This window comes from Panthera tigris, chromosome C2, assembly GCF_018350195.1.
Source record: "Panthera tigris isolate Pti1 chromosome C2, P.tigris_Pti1_mat1.1, whole genome shotgun sequence".
Classification (NCBI taxonomy): Eukaryota; Metazoa; Chordata; class Mammalia; order Carnivora; family Felidae; genus Panthera; species Panthera tigris.
This window is the reverse complement of record NC_056668.1, coordinates 25264527-25288905: the sequence shown is the minus strand read 5'-3', so window position 1 is coordinate 25288905 and position 24379 is coordinate 25264527. Positions and strand designations below refer to the sequence as shown.

At 34.1% G+C, this 24379-nt stretch overlaps 1 protein-coding gene across 1 annotated transcript in view; it reads right to left on the bottom strand.

Moving 5' to 3' along the window:
- The window catches only part of TMPRSS15 (transmembrane serine protease 15), a 125976-nt gene that overhangs the window by 82720 nt on the left and 18877 nt on the right, over window positions 1-24379 (bottom strand). Inside the window, exons 5-10 of the mRNA XM_042956532.1 lie at window positions 23522-23557; window positions 16714-16845; window positions 10398-10506; window positions 4824-4930; window positions 3616-3756; window positions 2847-2996 (exon numbers count right to left, since the gene is read on the bottom strand). Of these exons, the coding sequence (XP_042812466.1) occupies window positions 2847-2996; window positions 3616-3756; window positions 4824-4930; window positions 10398-10506; window positions 16714-16845; window positions 23522-23557 (675 nt within the window). The remainder of the gene's footprint in view (window positions 1-2846; window positions 2997-3615; window positions 3757-4823; window positions 4931-10397; window positions 10507-16713; window positions 16846-23521; window positions 23558-24379) is intronic.

Genomic DNA, 24379 nt, shown 5'->3' with positions numbered 1-24379 from the left:
CCCTATTTCTCTCTCTTCCTCTTTTGGGACCCCTATGATTCTGATGTTGTTCCTTTTTAATGAGTCACTGATTTCTCTAATTCTTAAATTGTGCTCTTTTGCCTTAATCTCCCTCTTTTTTTCTGCTTCATTATTGTCTATAAGTTTGTCCTCTATATCGCTGATCCTCTGTTCTGCCTCACCCATCCTTGCCGTCTCTGCATCCATCCGTGATTGCAGCTCAGTTATAGCATTTTTATTTCATTCTATTTTTTACTTCTTTTATCTCTGCAGAAAGGGATTCTAATCTATTTTTGACTCTATCTAGTATTCCTATTATTGTGATTCTAAATTCTGGTTCAGACATCTTGCTTGTATCTGTGTTGGTTAAATCCCTGGCTGTCGTTTCTGTGTGCTCTTTCTTTGGGGGTGAATTCCTTCATTTTGTCATTTTGAAGGGAGAAAAGGAATTAATGATGTAGAAAAATTAAAATGAAAAAAATTAAAATGAAAAAATATTAATATTAAAAAATTAAAAACACACATATACACACACATCTAATAAATGATGCTAGATCCTAGGTGTGTTTTGGTCTGGGTGTTGAAAGTGGTTTGACAGATTAGAGAAAAAAAAGGTGGGGGAAGGAAATTGTTTGAGAATTTGAAGAAATGAATACACGGAAGTAGACTAAAATGAGATGATGGGAGTAAAATAGAATTTGAAAAAATTTACACAAAAGTAAAGAATATAGTAGAAAAAAATTGAAGAAAAATATTTTTAATAAAAATAAAAAATAAAAAATGAATTTTTCTCTTTCTGTATTTAAGAAAAAGAAAAGAAATGAAAAAGAGAAAAAAGAAAAAATCGTTTGAAAATTTGAAAAAGTGAATACACTGTAGCAGACTAAAATAAAATGATGGAAGTAAAATATAATTTGAAAAAAATTGCATAGGCAAAAAAATAGTAAAAAAATTAAAGAAAATATTTTTAATAGAAATTGAAAGTAAAAATGAAGTTATTGTCTTTGCATTCACGAAAAAGAAAATAAATGAAAAAGAGAAAAAAGAAAAAGTTAAAAAAAAGGAAATCGTTTGAAATTTTGAAAAGGCGAATACACTGAAGTAGACTAAAATAAAATGATGGAAGTAAGATAGAATTTGAAAACATTTACACAAAAGTAAAAAATATATTTAAAAAATTAAAGCAAAATATTTTTAATAAAAATTGACAATAAAAATGAATTTTTTCTCTTTCTATATTCAAGAAAAAGAAAAGTAGTGTAAAAGACAAAAAAAGAAGAAAAAAACAAAGAAGGAAAATTGAATAGATGGACCTGCTAACAGATTGAAATAGGACTGGAATTACTTCATTTTCCCCTAGAAGTCAGACTATGTAACACTTCATAGTCCTTAAACTAAGTAGGAGGTGAGACTTGTGTTCTTGAAGAGCAAGGTTGGTCCAGTTGGGTGGGGCTCAGTGTAATGGCTCCATTCTCCTCTAGATGGCGCTGCTAGCCTACTGGGGTGGATTGTTGCCGCACTGGTAAGTGCATATGCGCATGCGCGGGATAGGTGAAACTTGCGTCACCCAAGTATCCAGTCTCTAGTGTCGGAACTGTTCTCCGGGATCAGCAATCGCGCACCCATCCTCTGTCTTCAGGTTTCATCCACTCCCTGTTTCTTCACTGTCCGTGACCAAGCCCCAGGCCGTACCTCTTTGCCGAGTTTTGTCTCAGATGCGGCTGTTTCCCCGGCCCCTTACTTCTGAAAGACTGCGGCTTTGACCCTTTCCGCCCCTCTGCGGGAGGGTCTCACCGAGCAATGGCTGAATGCCAACTGCACCCAGGAAAGCTTGCGGGACCCTGCTGCTGCCGGTTCCTCGAGACTGCAGCCAGGTGCCAGCCCACCCAGAAAAACTTCATGCGATAGTGTAGCAGCAGCATTTCAGGGATTATGGGAAATCACAGCACACATCTGGCACCAGGCTTCACCCTTAAAGACCTTGTTCCAGCACCAGCGAATGTGGCCATTTTCTGGGATCTGTTGGGACCAGGTGGCTTCAACAGTCTCCACCAAATGTCCTTCCAGCAGTGGAACCACTTTTCTCCGTGTGGCCCGAGAACCCCTGGACCCCACTCTGCTCCTGGGGATTCGCCCTTTCCACCCAGAGCACCTACAGGTATGGAGCTGTGGAGTTGCAACCTTTGCGCTCCCCTTGTTTACAGTCTTAATGGAATTTAAACCCTCTCCTTTCTCCTTTCTCCATTTTTAGTTTAGTCCCTGTGGCTGTTTCTAATTTTCCACTTTCTCTCCAGCTGCTTTTGGGGAGGGGTGCTTTTCCCGTATGCTCCACCCCTCCCCCCCCAGTCTCCATCCTCTCTCCACCTACAAACGCAGCTCCCTGCCTGCCGCCGGCTTCTGTCCCCAAGTTCACCTCTCCACACCATGTACCTGCTGAATTCTGTGGTTCAGGTTGTGCAGATTGTTGTGTTAATCCTCCAATCAGTTTTCTAGGTGTGTAGGACGGTTTAGTGTTGGTCTGGCTGTATTTCATGGACGCGAGACACACAAAAAACTTCCATGCTGTTTCGCCATCTTGGCTCCTCCCAACAACCTAAGTCTAATCTGGAATAGCCTCTGTGTACTTTTCCATATTTCATCCATATACTGGGTAAAATAATATATCTTTTGAAATATTCTCATTTGCTGGCCTATTTGATTACCATTTTCACTTCAAAACATTTGTTAGTCCATGATTTTTTTTAAAAAAGAAAATCTGAAAAGACTATTTTTAATTTAATGCTGTTCACATTAAACTGCAGAAAACACCAGCTTCCCTTTAATTTTGAATTAAATATGAATTATACCTGAATAATTGCCAAAAGTATGGTCGAAATTTGGTCCAGTAGAAGGAGGAAAGGTGTTTCTCTGAATCCTTTCCCATTCGTTATCATCATTTAGATCCTGGACCCAGAAACAAAAGCCATCTTCAAAATCACAGTTAATTTTCTCATAATCTGTGAATTAAAAAAAAAGAGAGGAAGAAAATACTTCAAATTTAGTCCACAGTGTGACTAATTGTAACTGATTGCATCAAAAATAATCTAGTCTTATACAGTCTTGTATATCTATAATTGCCATGCACATAGTCTTTTTTAATTCATCTTCATTCTGTTTCATTCCATTTAGTTGAAAAAAATAGCTTTTTGTTGCCAACTGTCTTAAATTAATATGCTTCCTATATCCCAGTAGGCCTTTAGCAAAGCAAGCTTCTTTTTCTTAGTATTCTTTAATTTTACATCTGATCTCTATTGGTTTACCCAGAATATTGGTCAATATTCTGGAATATTCTCAGAATTAATTTTATGCATATGTGTGTGTATACATATATGAAACTTTGTAATTTTTCTGGAATTGATTATTTGATTCTTTTGAAGAACATGAACTATTTTCTAATTTCTCAATTTTCCGAAGTATCAAGGAGAGAGAGCTATACATGAGATACTCATTAAAGAACCTGCATAATAAAACAAATTATGACATTGTTCTAAAACTTTAAATTCTGCTACTTTTAAAATTCCATTACAATATTAAAGCATCTTAAAATTCAAAGGCTAAATAATAAACAATACTTACTATTAAGCTCTGTGCTATTAAATGCAGTATATGTCACAGTAAATCCAATATAATCATTTTCATCAGATTCTATAAGGAAGGTGGCAGTAACCTGGTTGGAAAAGACCCTAATTGTGCCAGGATTGGTTTCCCAGAGAGAAGCTACAAAAAAAAATGAATGACTATTATATACTTATAGATCTGTTCATCCATCCATCCATCCTTCTGTCCATCATCAATTTATTATTCTATCAATTGATTCATCAATCTATATTATACCATTCAGTATAATGAGCACTAGTAATGATTAATTGGTTAATTGAAATATCTCTTCTCCTAAGTGTTAGAAAACCTCAAATTATTATACATATTTATGGTTTGAAAAAGCTATATTTTTGTTTTTAATTATTAGCCGCACAACACTATATACTCATAAAAAGAAAAGATGCATCCCTTTATTGAAAAAGTTCCTCTAAGAAACACACAAACTAAGCAGTTATAAAACTAAAAATTTGGCTCTATCAGGTATTGCTCATGCCACACTAATAATGGCTAAAGTTTGGTCACAATAATAGAAACGAGTATTTTTTTGTCTTTCTACCCATATAACGGTTGGACCAGACAGAATACAGTGGGCACGTGTATATTAGTGAATTCCCCGCCCTCTATTCGGCTTCTATTACTGTCCATGTATATAATGACAATGGTTATGAAAGGACAATACCACCTATACCTATCATTTAATGAGCCTACATCCTGGGGTAGCCATTGTTTTACTCGCTGTATTCATAATAGTCTTGCAAAAGACTGAATAGTAGAGTGCATGTTGAAAATAGGAAGACAATCTGTGAGTTTATAACCAATGCAATGTTAGGGAAAATGAGAACAATGGTTTTCGAGGTTTGTCTGAATTTTGCTTAATGGGGAGAAACAAACAAAGCATAGTAGCCGAAGACACAATTATATTTCTTTGGAAAATTCCACCTTATTTTAAAAAATAGTTAGAAGAGGGCAATGTGAAATAGTAACCATTTTACTACTAAGAAGATTGATCACATAGGGAACTAAATTGTTCATTTTTATAATGAAAACCAGTTTTGCCTTTTCCTTTCAGTAACTTAAATTTCAAGTCCATATTCAGTTTAAAATCAAAGTCAAAACACATCACTTCAAAGAGTTTACTACATATTTTCATTTTGATAATGGATTGTATATTTGTTTTAACTTACCTCTTAAAATCTTGTTTGTACCCACACCTTCATAAATATTTAATACATCTGTATAATATGTATTAAAGTCATCGAAGCTCAGTTTAATGGAGAGTCCTTGATTTACACTAAATTAAGCAAAAAATAGGTTACTACACTCTTAACAAGTTGTCAAAACTCTTCATGCATTCTAAAATTTGGGTGTATTTTCTAATTGTGATTTAAAAATCACATAACGTGAGATTGATGCTCAATGAATTTTTAAGCTTATGATCCAGAACTGTTATCTATAAGCACAATGTTGTACAGCAGATCTCTAGGACTTTTTCCACTTTGTGTTACTGAAACTCTATACCATTGAACAGTAACTCCCCATTTCACCCTCCCTCTGTCCCTGGAAACCAGCATTCTACTTTCTGTCTCTATGAATTTGAATAGTTTAGATGCTTCATATAAATAGAATCATGCAGTATTTGGCCCTCTGTAAAAAGTTTATTTCACTTCATATGATATCCTCAAAGTTCACCCATGTTGTTGCATATGACAGGATTTCCTTCCTTTAAAGACTGAAAAATATTCCCTTGTATGTATGTACCACATTTTTTTTTATTCATTCTTCGGTCATGGACATTGAGGTTGTTTCCACTCCTTGGCTGTTGTGAATAATGCTGCAGTGGGAGTGAACATGGGATTGCAAATATCTCTTAGAGATTTTGATTTTGACTCTTTTGGATAAATATCCAGAAATGGGATTGCTGGATCGTACAGTAGTTCTATTTTTAAAATTATGAAGAACCCCTCTGTATTGTTTTCCATCGTTACCACACCATTTCACATTCTATCAATGGTGCACGTGGTTCTATTTCCTCCACTTCCTCACCAAATTTATAACATTCTGGTTTTTTTTAATCATTGTGATTTTAATTTGCATATCCTTGATGATTGTTGATGTTGAACAACTTTTCACATGCTTGTTGACTATTTGTATGTCTTCTTTGGAGAGGTACCTCTTTGAGATTTTTGTCCATTTTTTAAATTAGATATTTGGTTTTTGTTTTGTTTGGTTTTGGTTTTTTGCTATGTAGTTGTAGTAGTTCCTAATATATTTTGGGTATTATCACTTTATCAGATATATGGCTTGCAAACATTACCTTCCTTTCCATAGGTTGCCTTTTTACGCTATTGATTTCTTCCTTTGCTGTGTGGAATGATTTTAATGTGACATAATGCCACTTGTCTATTTTGCTTTAGTTGTCTATGCAACTAAAGGAAATCACTGTGATGACTAATGTTATGAAGAGTTCTATTTTTTTTTTTTTTTATGTATGTGAGATATGATTGTGTGGTATTTGGTTGATATGGGTGTGGTGGATTTGTGGTATGTGTGTTGATTGCATATTTGTTGTTTATGTGTGGGGTGAATATGGTGTTTGTATGTATGTGTGTACTGAGTGTGTCTCATGTGTGTGATATGTGTGGCATTCCAAATGGTGTTCGTGTATGATACATGCTATAGGTATGTGTGTTGTATTTGTGGTGTTTGTTGTATATGTGTTGTTTATATGTTTATATGTGTGTGTGGTATGTGTCTTGTGTGAATATTATGTGTATTTGTATGCTATATGTGTGATTCATGTGTGGTATGTGGCTGGTGTATGCATGATGTATTTCCTATCTTTTCTTCTAGGAATTTTATGATTTCTGGTCATACATTTAGGTATTTAATCCATTTTATGTTGATTTTCTATGGTGTAAGATAAGGGTCCAATTTTAGTTTTCTGTATGTGAATATCCAGTTTTACCAACACTGTTTGTTGAAGAGACTGTTGTATCCCCATTGTGTAGTCCTGGAACCCCTAACAAAGATCATTTAGCCATAGGGTGTGGGTTTATTTCTGGGCTCTCTATTCTGTTCGATTGGTCTATGTACCTGTTTTTATGTTAGTACCATGCTGTTTTGATTACTGAAGCTTTGTAATGTATTTTATTTATTTATTTATTTATTTTTTAATTTTTTTTTTAACGTTTATTTATTTTTGAGACAGAGAGAGACAGAGCATGAACAGGGGAGGGGCAGAGAGAGAGGGAGACACAGAATCTGAAACAGGCTCCAGGCTCTGAGCTGTCAGCACAGAGCCTGACGCGGGGCTCGAACTCACGGACCGTGAAATCATGGCCTGAGCCAAAGTCGGCCGCTTAACCGACTGAGCCACCCAGGCGCCCCTGTAATGTATTTTAAAACCAGGAAGTATGAGGCCTCCACCTTTGTTCTTTATCTCAAGGTTGCTTTGGTTATTTAGGGTCTTTTATGATTTAATATGAATTTTAGAATTCTTTTTTTCTATTTTTGTAAGAATATGCCATTAGGATTTTGATAGAGATTGTATTGAATCCATAGATCATTTTCAGTAGTATGGACATTAATATATTATTACATTTTAATAATATTAAGTCTTCCAATCCATGAACATGAGATGTCTTCCCATTATTTGTGTCTTCTTTAAATTCTTTCAACTATGTTTTGTAGTTTTCAGTGTACAAGTCTTAACCTCCTTGGTTAAGTTTATTCCTAGGTACTTTATTCTTTTTGGTGCTATTGTAAATAGGTTTATTCCTTAATTTCTTTTCTGGACTATTCATTGTTAGTGTATGGAAACACACATGATTTTTTATATGAATTTTGTATACTACAACTTTGTTGATTTATTAGTTCTAACAGATTGTCTGTGTGTGTGTATTTTTATGATTTTCTACATATGAAATCTTGTCAGTTCTTATGTGATCTTGCAAATGGTGGCAGCCATTTATACAAATTCTGCCTCAGTTAGGTCAGTTTAGAGGTGGGTGAGTGAGACTGCTAGCGCGACCTCAGGACTCCAGTGTCAAAGTTTAAGAAGACATGGGAAGAAGAAATGAAGTAGGCTTCAGAGTGATTTCTAGTTTTTTAATTGAACTTTTGATGTCTTTAGGGAAGAATAAAATGAATTTTCCTTCATGTGTTATTTTTAAGCTATAAAGCTAAGAGATACAAGAGAAGCTCCTTAGGAAATTTTGCTTTCAGGATTCCTTTACTTTTCTTTATGTATAAAGTTGAAGGTACAAGAGAGAAACTAGTGAGTATTTCTTCTGACTCAGAAAAGCCAACTTGCAATAAAAATTTGGTCATTTATAGATAGAAGACTAATTAGAAAATATAATATCTATTTTTTATAATGTAGACATGGTTATCTTCTGATTTTTAAGGGAATGGGTATTTTTCTAAATATAACTTATGCATTTTGTATTTTTGTATCAATAGCTAATGTTTTTAAAGCCCAGTTTTTTTGATAATTTAATATGGGGCTAAGCCCTTTACATTCATTACTCCATTTAATAATGACTTTGGCCTCTGAATTTAGAGATGTTGAACTCTAAGGATGTAGAAATTTTGGGTCAAAGAGATTTAGTTATTAGCTAGAGATCACATATTTTGAATCTGTAGAGGGAAGATTTGAATTCATACAGATTGTCTCGAGTGCTCATATTCTTTATATTTGATTCTCTGCTAAATGTAGTTTTAATATAATTCCAACGATGGGCTGGTCTAGCCCAAAATATAGTTTAATTGCATCTTAAACATTTCTCCACCATTTAATGGTCTTCAAGCTTATAGGAAACATGATTATCTTTATGACCCCCTTTGATCATCATTAGGAAAAACAAGCTATCAAAGACAATGCATCACCATTGTAGTAATCAGTTTCAAGAAGAAAAACAAAATACTTAGGTTGTTTATATGATTAATTAATTCATGATTTCATCTTGAAGTACAGTGTTTAGGGTAACATTTTAGGTCCTTTGGGGTTTAGAAATCATTGCTGCACTAATGGTGTATTTCTTAAAAATGGTTTTAAAAATTAAGTAATGGAAAAAAAAGTAAAAAAGAATAGAACCATACAAATCCTTAATTAACATAGTGTGATTGTTACATAAATGATATTACTACTATGGCAAAAGTTTGTTGGGTTCTCCTTATAAACTCTCCTACAAGTTTGATCCAGTTTTATTAAGCATTTAACAATTAAATTTAACAATTAAATTATATTTATTTGGTGTGAATAAAATTTCAAAGATTGCATGAAGAAATAATTTAGGATTCATGTTCTTTCCATTTTCAGAGAAAGTAATTTAAGATTTTTCTAAACCTTTCTGCTGACATTTTAAGTAAGGAATAGAATATTTTTATTTTACTTATAATCAATGCTAATAGCCATTTATAAATGCTTCTTTTTAAATTTGATCTGATTCTATTAGAAACAATATCCCCCAAATTGGTTAATTCTTCACTTGACAAGTGAGCTGTCATTTTTAATACAAAATCTTATCTTTGGCATACAAGTAACATGTTGTCTAGAGCATGAAAACATATCTTACATGTGGCTGAACTCCAAAATAGAAATTATTTAAAGAGAACAGAATGTTCTTCCCTTCATGAATTTGAAGGGAAATATGAATTTCCCTTCATATCCCATCTTATCTCTGGGGTATGTCTGCACTGGGAAACAACACTGTGAATCTTTATGGAACCATTTTCTATCATACATGGTTGGCAAGAATGTGTTTGGCATTGCCTTATAACCTTCTTTAATCAGTCGTAATGTTGATTCTCCTAGTTTTCTAGTGAGTCATCACAATGATTAAAACTATTATACAGTAAGTTGGATCGGGAAACCACAGTCCTACCCAGCTGTTAAGAGAAATGAACTAACTAGAATGTCATTTATCAAAGTGAATTCCAGAGAATGTTTATTCTTCATGCTCTGTGGAGAAAAATGATCAGTGGCTTAAGATGATTTTTTTTAATTTATATTGCTCATTAACTTATTTAAACTGAACTTAAAAAGTTATAATGAGTTTATTTCAGCTTTGCTTTTATTTATTTGAGTACAAATTATTTTCCTTTGGAATCTGGGAGGAACATCAGATTCTGCTCCTGTGTGCAAAATGCTTAGATAAACATTAAGGTCAATCAGTCTTCAGCAGTTTAATTATTTGGATCATCATAATGATTGAATTAGTGGATTGAATTAAGAGCTTGGAGGTCAGTATCATGTATTTGACATGCTAACTGATCTTAGTGTTATTCAAGATCTAGCTACTATTGTCTAGTAGGATGTGTATAGAGGGTGTCCCCAACTCTTAATCTGCCATGACTAAATCACATCAGAGGACATTTTCATATAGATGCTGGCATAATGAGAAAAGAATCCTTGGTGGCCAGGATGCAAGTAATGGGAAATATTATATATTGCAGTATATAGATATAAATGTGTGCTGTTCCCTTTGGCAACCCTTGATTTGTGCCAATCATAAGGGGGGGAAAGTTTGCCACAGAATCCTACGATGGCCCCATTAATTAGACAGTATTACCCATAGGATAGAACACCTTTTTGAAGAATGAGAGAGAAACTTCTAGGACAGGTTATCAGTTGGGAAGACTGCTTCATAGCCAGTGAAAATGATTGTTAAAAAATAGACTACAATAGGTGGTAAGACTTATTGTATCAGGGAAAGACTTTATGACTTAACAACAGGGAATAGAAGATGATATATTACCGTATAATCCACTGGCAAACAACACTTGATTTAGAAGGCTTTGGGTAATGAACAGCCTGGAAGGACCCAGAAGTTCCAGTCAACAAAAACCTGCCATCACAAGCTGTGGCTGTGGAAAGAAATGAGAAGTTGTGTTAGGCAAAAAACAGTCCTGGAAAGTTTTATCAAGTGAAATGGGATTCAAATTGGCTAATGAACCCTTCACAGAACAGTTATGACTGAATCTGTATGACTGAAATGATCCAATAGGAGTAGATCAAATCTCATGTTTAAAATCTATTGCCAATTTTCATATACTTGCTCATAACTCACCATAGATTCCTTTAGAAAAGCATTTTACTTCTAAATGCCCATACCTAAACTGCATTTTTAGTATTTATCACATTTTTTTTTTAAAGTGAGTACCTTTCAAAAAAATTTTTTAATGTTTATTTATTATTGAGAGATAGAGAGAGACAGAGCAGTGCATGGGAGAGGCAGAGAGAGGAGAGACACAGAATCCGAAGCAGGCTTCATGTTCTGAGTTGTTAGCACGGATCCTGATGCGGGACTCGAACTCCCAAACTGCAAGATCATGACCTGAGCCCAAGTAGGACACTTAACCAACTGAGCCACCCAGGTGTCCCTATTTTTTCACATTTTTAAGGAAATAAATATATTTGAATTATAAACTCCTAATTTAGACAAATAGCTACTATTTTTTGGTCTTATTTTCCTGATTAAATTTGAGGAAGGGTGAATTTTAAATATATGCATGCTGTGCTATGTCCTCCTGAAAATGATCACAATATGGCCAGGCAAATGATATATGTGGTGCCAGTGGCCTGTAGCAAATTCCATCCATCTGATCTATTCCACCCATCTTTTAAACTTCTTGCTTCTTTTGTATGAATTTGCTATCTCAATATTGTCATTCAGTATTCCTGAATATGTCTTCTGTGTTTCATGACTACTCATTTTCCTCTTTTAATTCTTGTAGCATATTTACTTCATATACTCTCTTTGATGTCTCATGTTATTAGTTGTCTTTAACTTATATCTGAATCATTTCCAGCTAGTTTAAAATCTTACTGAAGGCATAAACCAGGAACCATACCTCACTAACTTTTGTGTTCCCCTTACAGTTACAATGCATACTATGTGTTAAAAAATAAAAGCCATTTTTTCACAATCTTTAATTTTTCTTAGATTATTTTCTATATACTTTTTACTTAATACTCTTGATACTACATTTTAAAATAATTACTCCTAGAATGTGTCCTTTTTCTATTGGTAGGTTGTTAATTCCTTATAGGCCAGAAGAATGGAGGATAGGGAGATTAAAAAATATTACTAAAATTAAATTGCTGCTCTTAGAACGTGAGACTTAGAATAAGCTAACGGGTGGAAAACCTCATTGTAACATTATACAACATTTCTGTCAAGTAATTAAATACAAGCTATTATAGGACAACAAATATTTTATATGGACAAAGGAAAAAATTGACAAATTAAACAGCATATAGAAATATTGGCAGAACTCTCTTGCTTTTGGTTGGCTTTTTGCTATTTTTGGCATTTTTTTTAAAAGCATAAGAAATCACTTTATGATTGTAAGAGTGTAAGATTGTAAATTGTAAGACTCAGTCTGTTTAAAAACAATGAGCTAGGAATTAATTGCACTGGATTATAACTTGATAACCTGACTCCCAGCTGAAGACAAAAAACAAAACAACAAATAAGCAACAAACTTGGAGAACAGAAAAGATAATCTAAGATAGAAGCATTAAGCACTGAAAAATCTTCGGAGATCTGGGAAAGGAAATGCAGAGTACTGTGACTTGTTGAGAGAACTGAATCTCCTTATGTGTAATTCTTACTGGAGCAAATAAAGATGATTAAGGATAATTTGTATGATTTGAAAATAAACAGCAAAATATCTGATTATTTAATGCAGATTTAAGTAATTTTCTAGTTGTAAAAGGAAACCTCTCATTCACCCTCAACTCTCTGCAAACCATGCCAAATAAATGGGACAATTAATCCCTTAGCTTCAATGATTAGAAAAGTGAAAATAGTGCCAGCTTATATTTTAGGTGATATATGGAGCCTTCCAATCACTTTGTCAAAAAAGCATATGGACTTCAAGATTACAGGCAGTGCAAGCAAGTCCACTGTTATTTTAAATAGTTTATATTTGATGAGCAATCAATCTTGACAGTCCTAAAATGTAACTGCTATAATTGATGGAGTATTTACTATGTGCCAGTCACTATTGTAAAGGTGTTATGTATGTATTAATGTAATCTTCACAACAACCTTACAAAGTTATGGGTGGGAAAAGTGAGGCACAGAGGGGTTAAGTAACTAGCAAAAGTTTTCCCAGATTATTAGTGACAATTCAAAGCCAGGCATTCTTACTCCTGAGCATACAGCGGTACACTACCTGATACCTCAATATATACAGCTATGGTGATGTTATCATTTGCTCTTTGAACTTAAAAGGGGGGGGGCATGTGTGTGCAGAACTGTAAATAAAAGAAGAAACAGGATTTTTTAAAAAATTCCATAATTTTCACTGTTCTTAAAATTAAAATAGGGCACATTGCAAAAGAATTCTATGATAAATAGAAAGAAGCAAAAAAGATAGAAGGAAAAGGGAACAAAACAGGACTGGCTTAAGAATTTATAAAAGCAACTCGCAAACATTTTAGGGATTCTTCACTTCTGCATACCCATTCACTACACATTTGGGAGGTGGATCAGCGGCTCTGTTGTACAACAAAATTCAAAGTTTTCCAACAACCTGAGTTATGTCCCTGGTGGCAGGATAGTTGTAGGTTTGTCACACCCTTTTTCAGTCCCTTCTGGGTCCATCACTAGGCTGCACTTCCAATAATGGGCCATGTAACAGATCCTGGCATGAAACTATTGCGGAAGTCATTATGTTTATTTCCAGATGTGATTCCTAAAAAGATCTTCTGAGACAGTCTTCCTTGTCTGTCAGTGGGTTGCAAAGGATCCAGGGGAGGACAAGAGACAGAGGGGATGAGAAAGGAGCTGGTTTCCTGGATGCCTACACAGAGGGCAGCCCCTTGGATCAGGACGTGATAAATAAACTGTTATCTTAAATTGCGAAGATTGTTTACCATAGTACTTAGCTTATCCTTAGAAATATGATCAATTTTTCCAGTGTGCTATGAATTTCCTGACTTTCAGTAGGAATGGGCAATCTGCACATCCAGTTCTGGTCTAAAGGGTCATTGATGAATTCTTGCATGCGACTGTAAGAGTATTCTTAAGAAGAATATTCTGAAAGCATTTAAAACAAAACAAAACAAAACAAAAAAAAACCACGATAGTATTGAGGTACTTATAATAGAAATGTTCAGAATGCCAAAATATTATTATTTCAAGGTGTCAACTCGTTCTAGGGGCCTTCTCATACATTCTTTCATTTAATTTCAGGACGTTTCTGGAGAACCTAATATTACACAAGACAATGAAGGGGGATAGCCTTTCAGCAAAATAGATCTAACCCAGCCATGGATAAGTATGATAACTGGCGTTCAGGATTATAACTTTTTAGACTGCATAGTGATTTACGGTGCAGCATGAAAAAAAAAAAATCCTGAGTGGGAGATAAATGAGCCTGTCAAATAGTATCAGGCATTTACTGAGCTCTCTGAAACGTGCCTGTAATGGGAGGGGATTCCTAAAAGTTATGCTCTCAGAACCTACTGAGAGCTCCCTCTGCTGGCTGAATATTTACTAGTTGTGCACTTGCGTAGGGCACTGAACTCTCCAGGATATATAAAACAAACATGATCTATGCCCATCCACCGAGGTCTATTGTGCACACATACAGAGGCATGCAAACAATCTATAGAGACGGTTGACAACTTCCAAATAGGTCTGAACATTGGTCTAAAGGCTGTGAGTCAGCATCTTTCCTTCTCATAGGTCAGCTAAAAAGCGAACTTTCCTGCTGATGCCATTCTAATCAGAGGAGAAAAACAATTTTAAAAACTCTTGGTTCAGCTACAGTCAGCTATAAGTTGCGTAAGACCTAAATAACTAAAGACTAAAAAAGGAAGCTATGTGAGGAAGTCAACATTAATGTGACTCTATTAATAACACATACTAGAATTAGAGCTCACAGCTGGAGAAAAAAGAAAGAGAGAGTGCACAAGGGTCAATTTCATAGAGAATTCTCTTAAATTAATTTTTTGGGAATGTAGATTGATGGACACAAGCTTTCACATAGAAATTATGCTATTAGATGATCAGGTTGGTGCTGAGGTGAAGTGCGCTAGGCTTTTGGGCTCACCATCATTAAGGATGAATGATGAACAAAACAACTTATAGGCCTGGATCCTAGCTGGATAAGGATAGATTAACTGATTGATTAGTCCACATTTATTCCACAAAGGCTTTAAATTTGTTTTCCAGGATAAATATAATGCTAATTTTAAAAATCAAATAGCGAAGAGAGCCAATAAAAATGAAAAATGAGCATCTAGAGACTTAAGAAAGTTAGTGACATGGATGGTTTGTTGATACTAAAGTTCACTTAACACAAAACCCCCATGACGTTGAAAACTAAAAATGCAGTCTGATATGTGCTTAAGGCCAATTTAAAGAATTAATTCAGTTCTAATGCCAAGGCTCATGCCATTAATTTATAGTGACTTGGAAAAAGAATTCATGACCTGTAACTTATTTTAGGACAAATTGTTATACTAACATGATACTTCCACGGTTATTTTTGGAGATGCACTGACATTACTTTACCATGAACGTTATTAATTCCATGACATTGAAGACCAAATATTAATAGGCGTAGTACATTTTCTGATTATTGAACTCATCTTACATATTTCCCTCTACTTAAGTTTATCAATTATCATTATATAGGCTTAAAGCTATGTGTCTAACTTTAGCATTCATTATTCTTTTCGAAATATTAAGAAACATCACCTTTGTTACCTCATGATGGCACACTTGTATCATATTCTCCCTGAAAAGCTTTTGGAAACTGCCTGGAAACCATAGCAAAAAAAGAATGTTGCTTTCTTCTTCTTTGAGTAACTTAGTTATATAAAATAGATTAAAAAATATTCTGTAGCCTGCACTTTCTTCCAATATGCTCTGAGTGCACTTCAAAGTATGTAGTTAAACTTTGAAGGTTTGAATTTTATCAAAGAACATTTGAATTGGGATTGCTTAGTAGAAGCCTCTTTAGTCAAGTTGCCTTTTTTTGAGTCGCTCCTGGAAAACAGGCCAACTGCCTGTCTTTTAAAGGTGAGTACAGAGTGGATAGGTAACTTTTTAAGCTTTGCTTGTTTTTGGAGCACTCATCTTCAATTAATGTCATACAAGAAGCACAAAATGCAACAAATAAAAGAAGAGCAAGTGTAGAAAGTTGTAACTACAACCTTTGTACATTTCAGGAACTAATTGTGCTCATGGTCAATTTTAAGACTGATTATAAACCACACCAAAGATGTGTTCAATTCATGCTGTTTGTTTAAGAAAAAATTATAAATTAGAATTGTTCATATAATTCTTCACCTTGCTTATCAATCTATATTTGTAGTTATGTGATAATCTTTCATATGTATGCTGCACAACTATCATATGAAATAAGTCAAAAAGTAAATATGTTTAAATCACTTAGAGTCATGCTTGGCATATAGTAAGTACTACTTAAGTGTATAATAATTAATAATAATAATAATAATAATAATATTAACACTTAAAACAGATGCCGAAGTTTACAAATAAAACATGGATGTTTTATTCATAAGATCTTATTCATAACTGTTTCTATTATTCATAGAACTACAACTCAAGTACATTTTTTGTTACTTGTCTCCATGTCAAAGATCAAATAGAAGCAACAATCAAAATTAAGGAGCAGCAATTACTGAGTTAGAAGCCATTGAAATCACACACACAAAAAAGATTGATATTATGGTGTAATGCTAAAAAAACATGAAAGTGCATTCAAATTCATAATAGTTTGGAGTAGTTTATTAAAGGATGAGAAACAATGACATTCTCTTCCCTCATTTATGACAGACATTAATCACAGCATTGTTTCCATAAACATCAAATAGAATTCCACTTAATCAGTGTCTAATATTGCATAAAATAGATTAGAAAAATATTAATATAATTATTTTTTTAGATTTTGTATTAAATTATAATCATGTGTACTGGAATATCTCTTTCTCCAGTAGTTTCTGGTATCTGAGGGATATGTGTTTGTGTGTACACAGTGAGGGAGAATGAAAAAGCAGTGGGGTGAGAAAATGTGGGGGACATTACTTACCACAAGTGTCATTGTCTTCATCAGAGCCATCTGGACAGTTAATTTCTCCATCACAAAATAAATCATTTGCTATGCACTTTACAGCATCAGCACAAGGACTAGAACCAGGAAGGCATTCTATTGAGACATTTCCTTTAGAAAAAAAAGATTGAATTTGTAAATTTCTTGCATAGTACATTTAATTGCCAACCATATGTACAACGTTTGGATATTTATTACGTATTTTTTGTCATTTAGGTCTTTACTCAGAGCATGTATTTCAATTTCCAAAGTAAATATTCATTTCATTTAATTAATTAGTCATTTGTAAAAGAAGTTTAGAATTTTAAATTTGGAAAAGAAGATATATATTCCTTCATAGATGTTGAATATGAATGTTTAATTTCTTGATTTTAACCTTGATAAATTAATACTATAGTTTGGACATTTAGCTCCTAATGATTACACCTCCTACGATTGTTTATACGTGTTCTGCGGGGCAATTTGTTGGAATGTTTTTCACATTATCTGCAGTATCCAGTAACCACTTCATTTACTTATAAACTTATTATTTTGAAAATATGGGGGCTGAAGTAACGTTTACATTCTGCAGAACAAAATTTGTTGGTGATGGCCATTTTATAGTAGAATAAAACACTTAAAATTCCCAGTGCATGGCTACATTGAGCAGTGAATAAACCCAATCGCTACTTCCATTCAGTATTTCTTTGCTTCTTGAGTCAGAGATTCTTAGTGGGAGAGATACAAACATTGCCCTGAAGAATTCTATGCCATTCTCTGACCAGAATCTGATCCATTTGCTCTCCTCAGCCTGTCTTGTGCTTCACCTGCCTCTCTTCCATATGCCTACATGCAGGCGTGGATCAAGAAACACATTTTACTTCTAGAAATTAACTTGGAAAAATTAAGTGCGATTCTTAAAAATGGAATATTCTGCACTGCACTGCCATCTGCTGGGTTTTAAAAATATATTTGATTCTGAAATTTCTCCTTGTGTTCCACAAAATTAATTGGGAAAATGAAAGTGCACGTGTCAATTAATCTACTAAGGTAATACGTACTTTGGGACATTTATGGACAGTATTGCTGGGGATATATTGAACTAAATTAGACTTTTGTAATTGGCTCTAATTAAAATGAATATAAACCAGTGGGAAATTCATGGATCGATCACCTAACATCTAAAACAGGACACGATAAAGATCACAGCCATTGTAAAGGACAGAGCACCCCCATTTAAGGGAATAAAAAAATGGTAAACGTGGTATTGAATAAGCCCAAAAGCATATTACAACTGTTGATATATATGGGATACTTACATAAGAGTCCTTAGTCATTGAATCCCTAATCTAAGAAAGGCCTAGCATTGATAGTATTCCATAAATGCTTGCTAAATAACAAAAAAGCATTATTCTAGGAAATCAATATATAATTTTAACAGTAGTTAATAGAATTCTAAGTATTTAGCATTTAAAGGAACAATTGAGGAATAGAGCTAAGAAGATGTATAATTTTGTCTGTCCTAATGCTTCTCATGGGAACTTCATGATGATTCACATGTCTGTCTGTGGCTTACTGAACTCTATAGATTGAGCATCAAAGCCACACTTGCAAGTGATAACAATTGGGATCTTTTGATCTTATTAATGATCATTTATTCACTACACAAGTATTTATTGTTTATTTAGGTCAAAAATTTTTAAGGAATGGAGATAAAAGGATGACTAAGACATAGCCTCTATTCTCATGAAGCTTGGACTTTAGTGAAAAACTAGTTCATTAATTTTTTTTTTAAAGAGGTATAAAAAAGTGCAATGGGAGCACCAAGGGTTACGCAATTATTTTCCTTTTGAGTCAGAAACTGAAAACATCTTCATATAAACTAGGTTTTAAAGGATGCTTAGAAATGTACCAGGAAGAGGGATATATGGAATGCATACATGGTGATGTGACAAAACACATCAATATATGGAACACAGGTAAGTCTAAACTTATCTCGATATTTGTGAAGGCCATGGCAGGAAGGGAGTTTGGTGTCAAGTCTAAAAGACTTTTCTTTAATTTTTGTTAAATGACGGAAATAATTTTTCTGAAATTTTTTGCATATGTGTGGTATAGTCAGTCCATGTGTCATTAAGGCAACCCTTAATGACCAAGTGGACCAAGTGGAAAATCAAGTAGAGTAAGGAGGCCAACTAAGAAGCTGTTTTTATGGTCAAGGTGAAAGTGGTTAAGGATTGGAACTCTGACGAGCTCCTACTAGTGGATAAGGGTAGGAAATTTGCCCTGGTAGAGGAGAGTACAGTTGCTATTTTACAAGTGGAATAGATGAATTTTGGTGACTAGATGTGCTCCTGACTGGAGAGGTGGAAAAAAGGACACTTTTGGAGTGGCCCATTGAATTATTCATGGTCATTAGTCACCATAGTAATTATAAGAGGAACCCCTGGGGGGATTAGAAAATGATTCTAATTTGAAGTATTTTGATTTGAAGGTGGAAATATTAGGTACTCTAGTTTGGGTTGTACTCTATTTTCCCAGACTCTGTTTCACAAGAACCTTTCAGCTGCCTTGGTCCATGAAGAAAGAGAAGTTCATATCAAAACTGTTACAGAAAATATAAATATAATTGTTACATAAGGATGGAACATTTGGAGATTTTATCAGATTGTATTTTTACCTTGTGTTCTGTCTTCCTTTCATCTCCTTGTATACACATATATGATGATAATTTCCAACAAAACGATTCACTACATTAACTTTCACAGAAATTAGCCAGTTTTTAAAAATGACCTTCCATTCTTAAAACTAGAGTTCTTCAATTTGTGTACTACTTTCTTTGCCATTTCATTCCACAATTTTTTGCTCTGGTATTTCTCTTTTAAGAAGTCTGTACTGTACTTCTCAATAGGGAATTTCTAGGAAAGGAGTTAAATAACTATATTTAAAGAAATGTGCACAGAGAGAATAATAATTGGCTCTGTTTACTAGAACAAATTACCTGAATATTAATTACTGTTATCTTGAGTGGGCAAAAAAGGTGTGCATGCATTTTCATATCTATATGGTATTTTATCATTGGCATACTATTTTTCTTTTGGCATTTTGTAAGAACCTACCTACTAATTAGTATTATTTAGGATTCTGCAAATGGAAAGTTTTAATTGTCCATTTATATTTGTACCATGAAGCATTCAGTATAAACCGAATGTGATAACTACAGAATGATCCAAAGCCACAACAATTTTCAGTGATTTGTGGTGAGGAATCTCCTGTGCTTACTTTGTGCAGGCGCTGTACTAGGCAGGTAGAGGATAAGAAGACAGAAATCCATTTATTTTGTTTTTGAAACCAATTACAAGGAGTGTTACCTACAAGATAATAATTTTTAAATCATGTTTTGGAAATCTTGGATTTTTATTTTTCCTGTTACTTAAATGGAGATAATAATTCTTGGTGGACAAAGCTGTTTGAGACAAGTTCAGCCCAAGGCCCTTATAACATACTTAGCAGTGAAAGTGGAGTCTGAATCCATGTATGCCTGCCTTTAGAGACTAAGTTTATTTCTCTACACTGTATTGGCAAAATAGATATCCCCTTACAGAAATTCTTATCAACTTCGATGTAACTAATTTCCTCTTTTTAGCAAGACCATGGCTGGTCAATCCAAATGAAACTACAGTGGAAAAATACTTTAACAGTTCTGGTGTCATATGCAAAGGGATGTTTTAGGAGTGTGCTTAGCAATATACATGCTGTTCTCTCAAATGCAGAGAAAGAAAAATACTTAAAGTTCCATTTGGCGTTGGATAAAGTCCCTGTGTCTTAGTCCTTGGGCAATTCAACTGAAGAGTGTAATTCTACCTTAGCTTCTCTTGACCCAATTTCATGTTCTTTACTAAATCAGCCAATTCTTTTCTTCCAATCCCCAATCCCCTCCACATAGTAGTATTGGAGCAAGATTGCATTTTGTATGAAACTGAGAAAGTCCAAAATAGTGAAACTTTTGTTTTTCTGCAATCATTGCCTACGTAGTAAGCAACAAAAGACTAGAACAAGCTATATTCTAGAAATCCTTCAAGCATTTGAACAATCGCCCAGAACAGCCCCTCTTGGCTGTAGCAGCCAAGAAATCAATCAGTGGAATTCAATCCCTGTTCCCATCTCCCTCCTCCAGTGTTCCAAATGGGTTAATAAAACTTTACAGTAATTGGCAACAAAGGCAGTTGAACAATAGGACATAATCCTCATGGACTTTGTACCCGCTATCATACAAAAATTCTCTTTGGCAGAATTTATAATAGCACTAATGCCAGGTATATGATGCATGCATTTGTTGATTTTTCTCAAACTCTGTCTTCCAGGCACATAAAGATGAGAATAAACTTAACATCCCTGAAAGGCATATTCATAATAAATTACTGCTTGGAAACTGTGGTTTTCAAGTTTAATTGCCTCGTTCCCTCTATAAATCGATAGCATCTTGCTGTATGAGAGGCACAAATGGAAAGGATGACTGGGGACTCATGGATCCAGTAAAAAAGGGAATATAAGATGTTCCCACTTCCTTACCTTAGTATGATTCTTTGAGGATTGATGAAAGTAATTCAATACAGTTTCCAATAATTATAAAGCTTTGGAAATGGAGTTCTTTTAGTCAAATAAAATATCAGATTAAATGAACATTACTAGGTACAATCATCTTGTTTTAACCTCAGTTTAGTTTTTGAAATATTTCTAAAAAAAGTATCGCAACTGTTTTTTTTTTTTTTCTGTTTAACTCAGAAGGGGAAAGGGAGAAGGAATCTAACTTTGCATCAGTCATGAATTGAGACAGTGCAGTGTTATCAATCTTATCTCTCTTTTAATTCTCATGATTGTTCTTTCAGATATGTATGTTAGTCTAAAATTAAAAAATAAAGACTAGGTAGCTTGTTGAACACCACATATAGTGATTGATGCAATTAGTTAATGGTGGACTTGGCTATGCCTTTTCAATGATTGTATGCTGGTTTTTTTTGGTCTTCATTTTAAATATCCAGTGCCTAAAGTGTGAAAGATAGGACTAAATGTATATTGATCCCATCCCTGTAGCTTACATGTGGGAAAGGAGATTTTTGCTTCACTTCCCAGGAAAGAAGGGTATGAGGGAAGTATCACTCCCATGATCTTTGTCCCCCGTTCACCATCTCCTCTGGACGGAGAAAACTGATCACGGAGTTCAACCTCTTCTTGTATTTTTGACAAGTTTGTCCTCAAGATAGGAGGGGAGAAACACTTACATTAAGTCCAAGGCTTTCTTGCTCTAACATGGATTTTTTTCCACACATTTCTTTTAAGACATTTTAAACACTTAAGATGTCCTCATACTATGGTTTATAGGAATCACTCAGTAAACCAATCGGCAAATAGAAAACTGGCACAAATTTGGTTATTTATTGCTGACTTTCAAAGTTTTAGAAAGATATTTCTGAGGGGTGCCTGGGTGGCTCAGTCGGTTGGGTGTCCAACTTCGGCTCAGGTCATGATCTTGCAGTTTGTGGGTTTGGGCCCCTCGTTGGGCTCTGTGCTGACAGCTAGGAGCCTGGAGACTACTTTGAGTTTTGTGTCTCCCTTTTTTCTCTCTTTGCCACTCACCTGCTCATGCTCTCTCTCTCTCAAAAATGAGTAAATGTTAAAAATTTAAAAAAAAATACAAAGAAAGATATTTCTCAAAATATACTAAATTTACTTTTTCAGCTTATTTTTAGGCTAAAGGAATTAACCATTATCAATCCTAAAAGCATTTGTTTGAAAGTGTATTGTAAGGTTGTTTTAAATGCTGTAAATAGTCTTCCACATTGGAAAAGAGATTGTGTGATAAAGAACAACTTTATATTTTAGTAAGCTGTATTGCTCTATGGGTTCACACCTAAATACAACTCCAGGCAGCCTTTTCCTACTGTAAACAATCTCTGTGGATTTTGAGGTGTGATGGATTGGTTCATAAAGGATTTTGATTAATGATTCATGTATTGCTTTGCTTTTCAAACATCATGTCAACCAGTTTACTCAAGAATTATTAAGTCTTACTCAAAAGGGCATTTATAGTTTTACAAATATTCTTTCTTTGCATGTATATAACATTTGATATGAATTCTAATGACATAAAAATGACAGTATTACCTTAGGAGCTGAAGATATGTACAATATTTCCTTTTTGGAGTTTATCTGAAAGGTAAGGGACACACCCAGGCCATTCAACATGAAGATTAAGTTGGGACCTGAGAAGGCACTTTAGTTGTCAAATAGACACAGTAGACAATTACTAGGAATGCAGAGAAATGGGCACATCAAAGGTACATATTCAGAGTTAGCACAAGGTAGCCACTTACTGAAAACGTGTTGAATGAATGAACCTAAGGTTATTTTGGTGTTGGTTTGGCAACCTGGATTGTGCTGAGAGAGCTAGGATTTCTACTTTGTATGGAGACAGAATAATCAAAGAAGAAAAATCCCTCACATCTGATGAAACCTACATCCCTCTAGAAAGCATTTTGATCCTATTGGTGGCATTCTTAGTGTCAGATAATAACCAGAGTTCTAATGGAGGACTAGCGTGAGGTCAGATAATCCAAGCATAAGCCTTAAATTATTGCTCACTTTTGGTGAAATCTTAGGCTAAAGCTGCACACTTTTATGCTGCAATTTTATTATTCATAAAATAAGAGTAACATTAACTGCTGTGTTAGCAGAGAATTCTCAAGAGCCTAAAATAAAACAAGTAAAAACTTTTTAAAAAGGTATAAATAAAATTACTTAAACTGACCTGGAGTTGCCAGAGGACGGCCGGTTGTTAGCCTGCCTATAAAAAGAAATGGTGTTAAGATAATTATTACCTTTTTAAACTGATTATTAACAATTTATTGTGTATTCTCTGTGTTTAATATTTAACCTGAGAGTTTTTAAAGTTACTGTGAATTATGATTATCTATTAACTTAAGAAAATGTCATTTGTATCTGGATCCAAGAATAAGTCTTTTATGTTTTCATTGGTTTTTAGAATTGTAGAGCAGAGGTATTTAGATTTTAAGTCATCTTTTATTTTCTAAATAGAGAAGATGTTATTCAATGATCAATAACCAAACACAAGGATTCATTAATATCTTAATGATATTAAACTTAAATTTTCTAGGTTAATCTGATGTTATGTGAAGCAGAAGCTTGAGATATGCTTAGACCATGGGCTTTGAGGTCCAAAGGAATTGCTTTTAATTCCTCAGTTTGACACTTAGTAGCTATGTGACTCTGGGCACATTGCTTATTATTTATTTCTTTTTAAGTGGAAAAAAAATATTACTTCTCTAAAGGATCATTCTGAGGAATAAATGAGGCAATGCTGGTAAAATATACTACCTGGCCCAAGAAGACACTTAAAAAATGTAGATCTTTCAAATATTATAAAAATGGTCATGATAATAGATAATGCTGAAAGTAATATATTTATAGTTTCTATAACAATTTATACTTTAAAAATCATTTATGTATAAATTTGATATTTGGGATGACTTTGAAATATTCGGAACAATTTTATTATCTGCAATTTATGGGCAGTAGATTTTCAGAGAGGTAAAGAGATGTGTCCAGTGGTTCTGGTAATTGGCAGAGCCAGGATTGATGTTTAAAT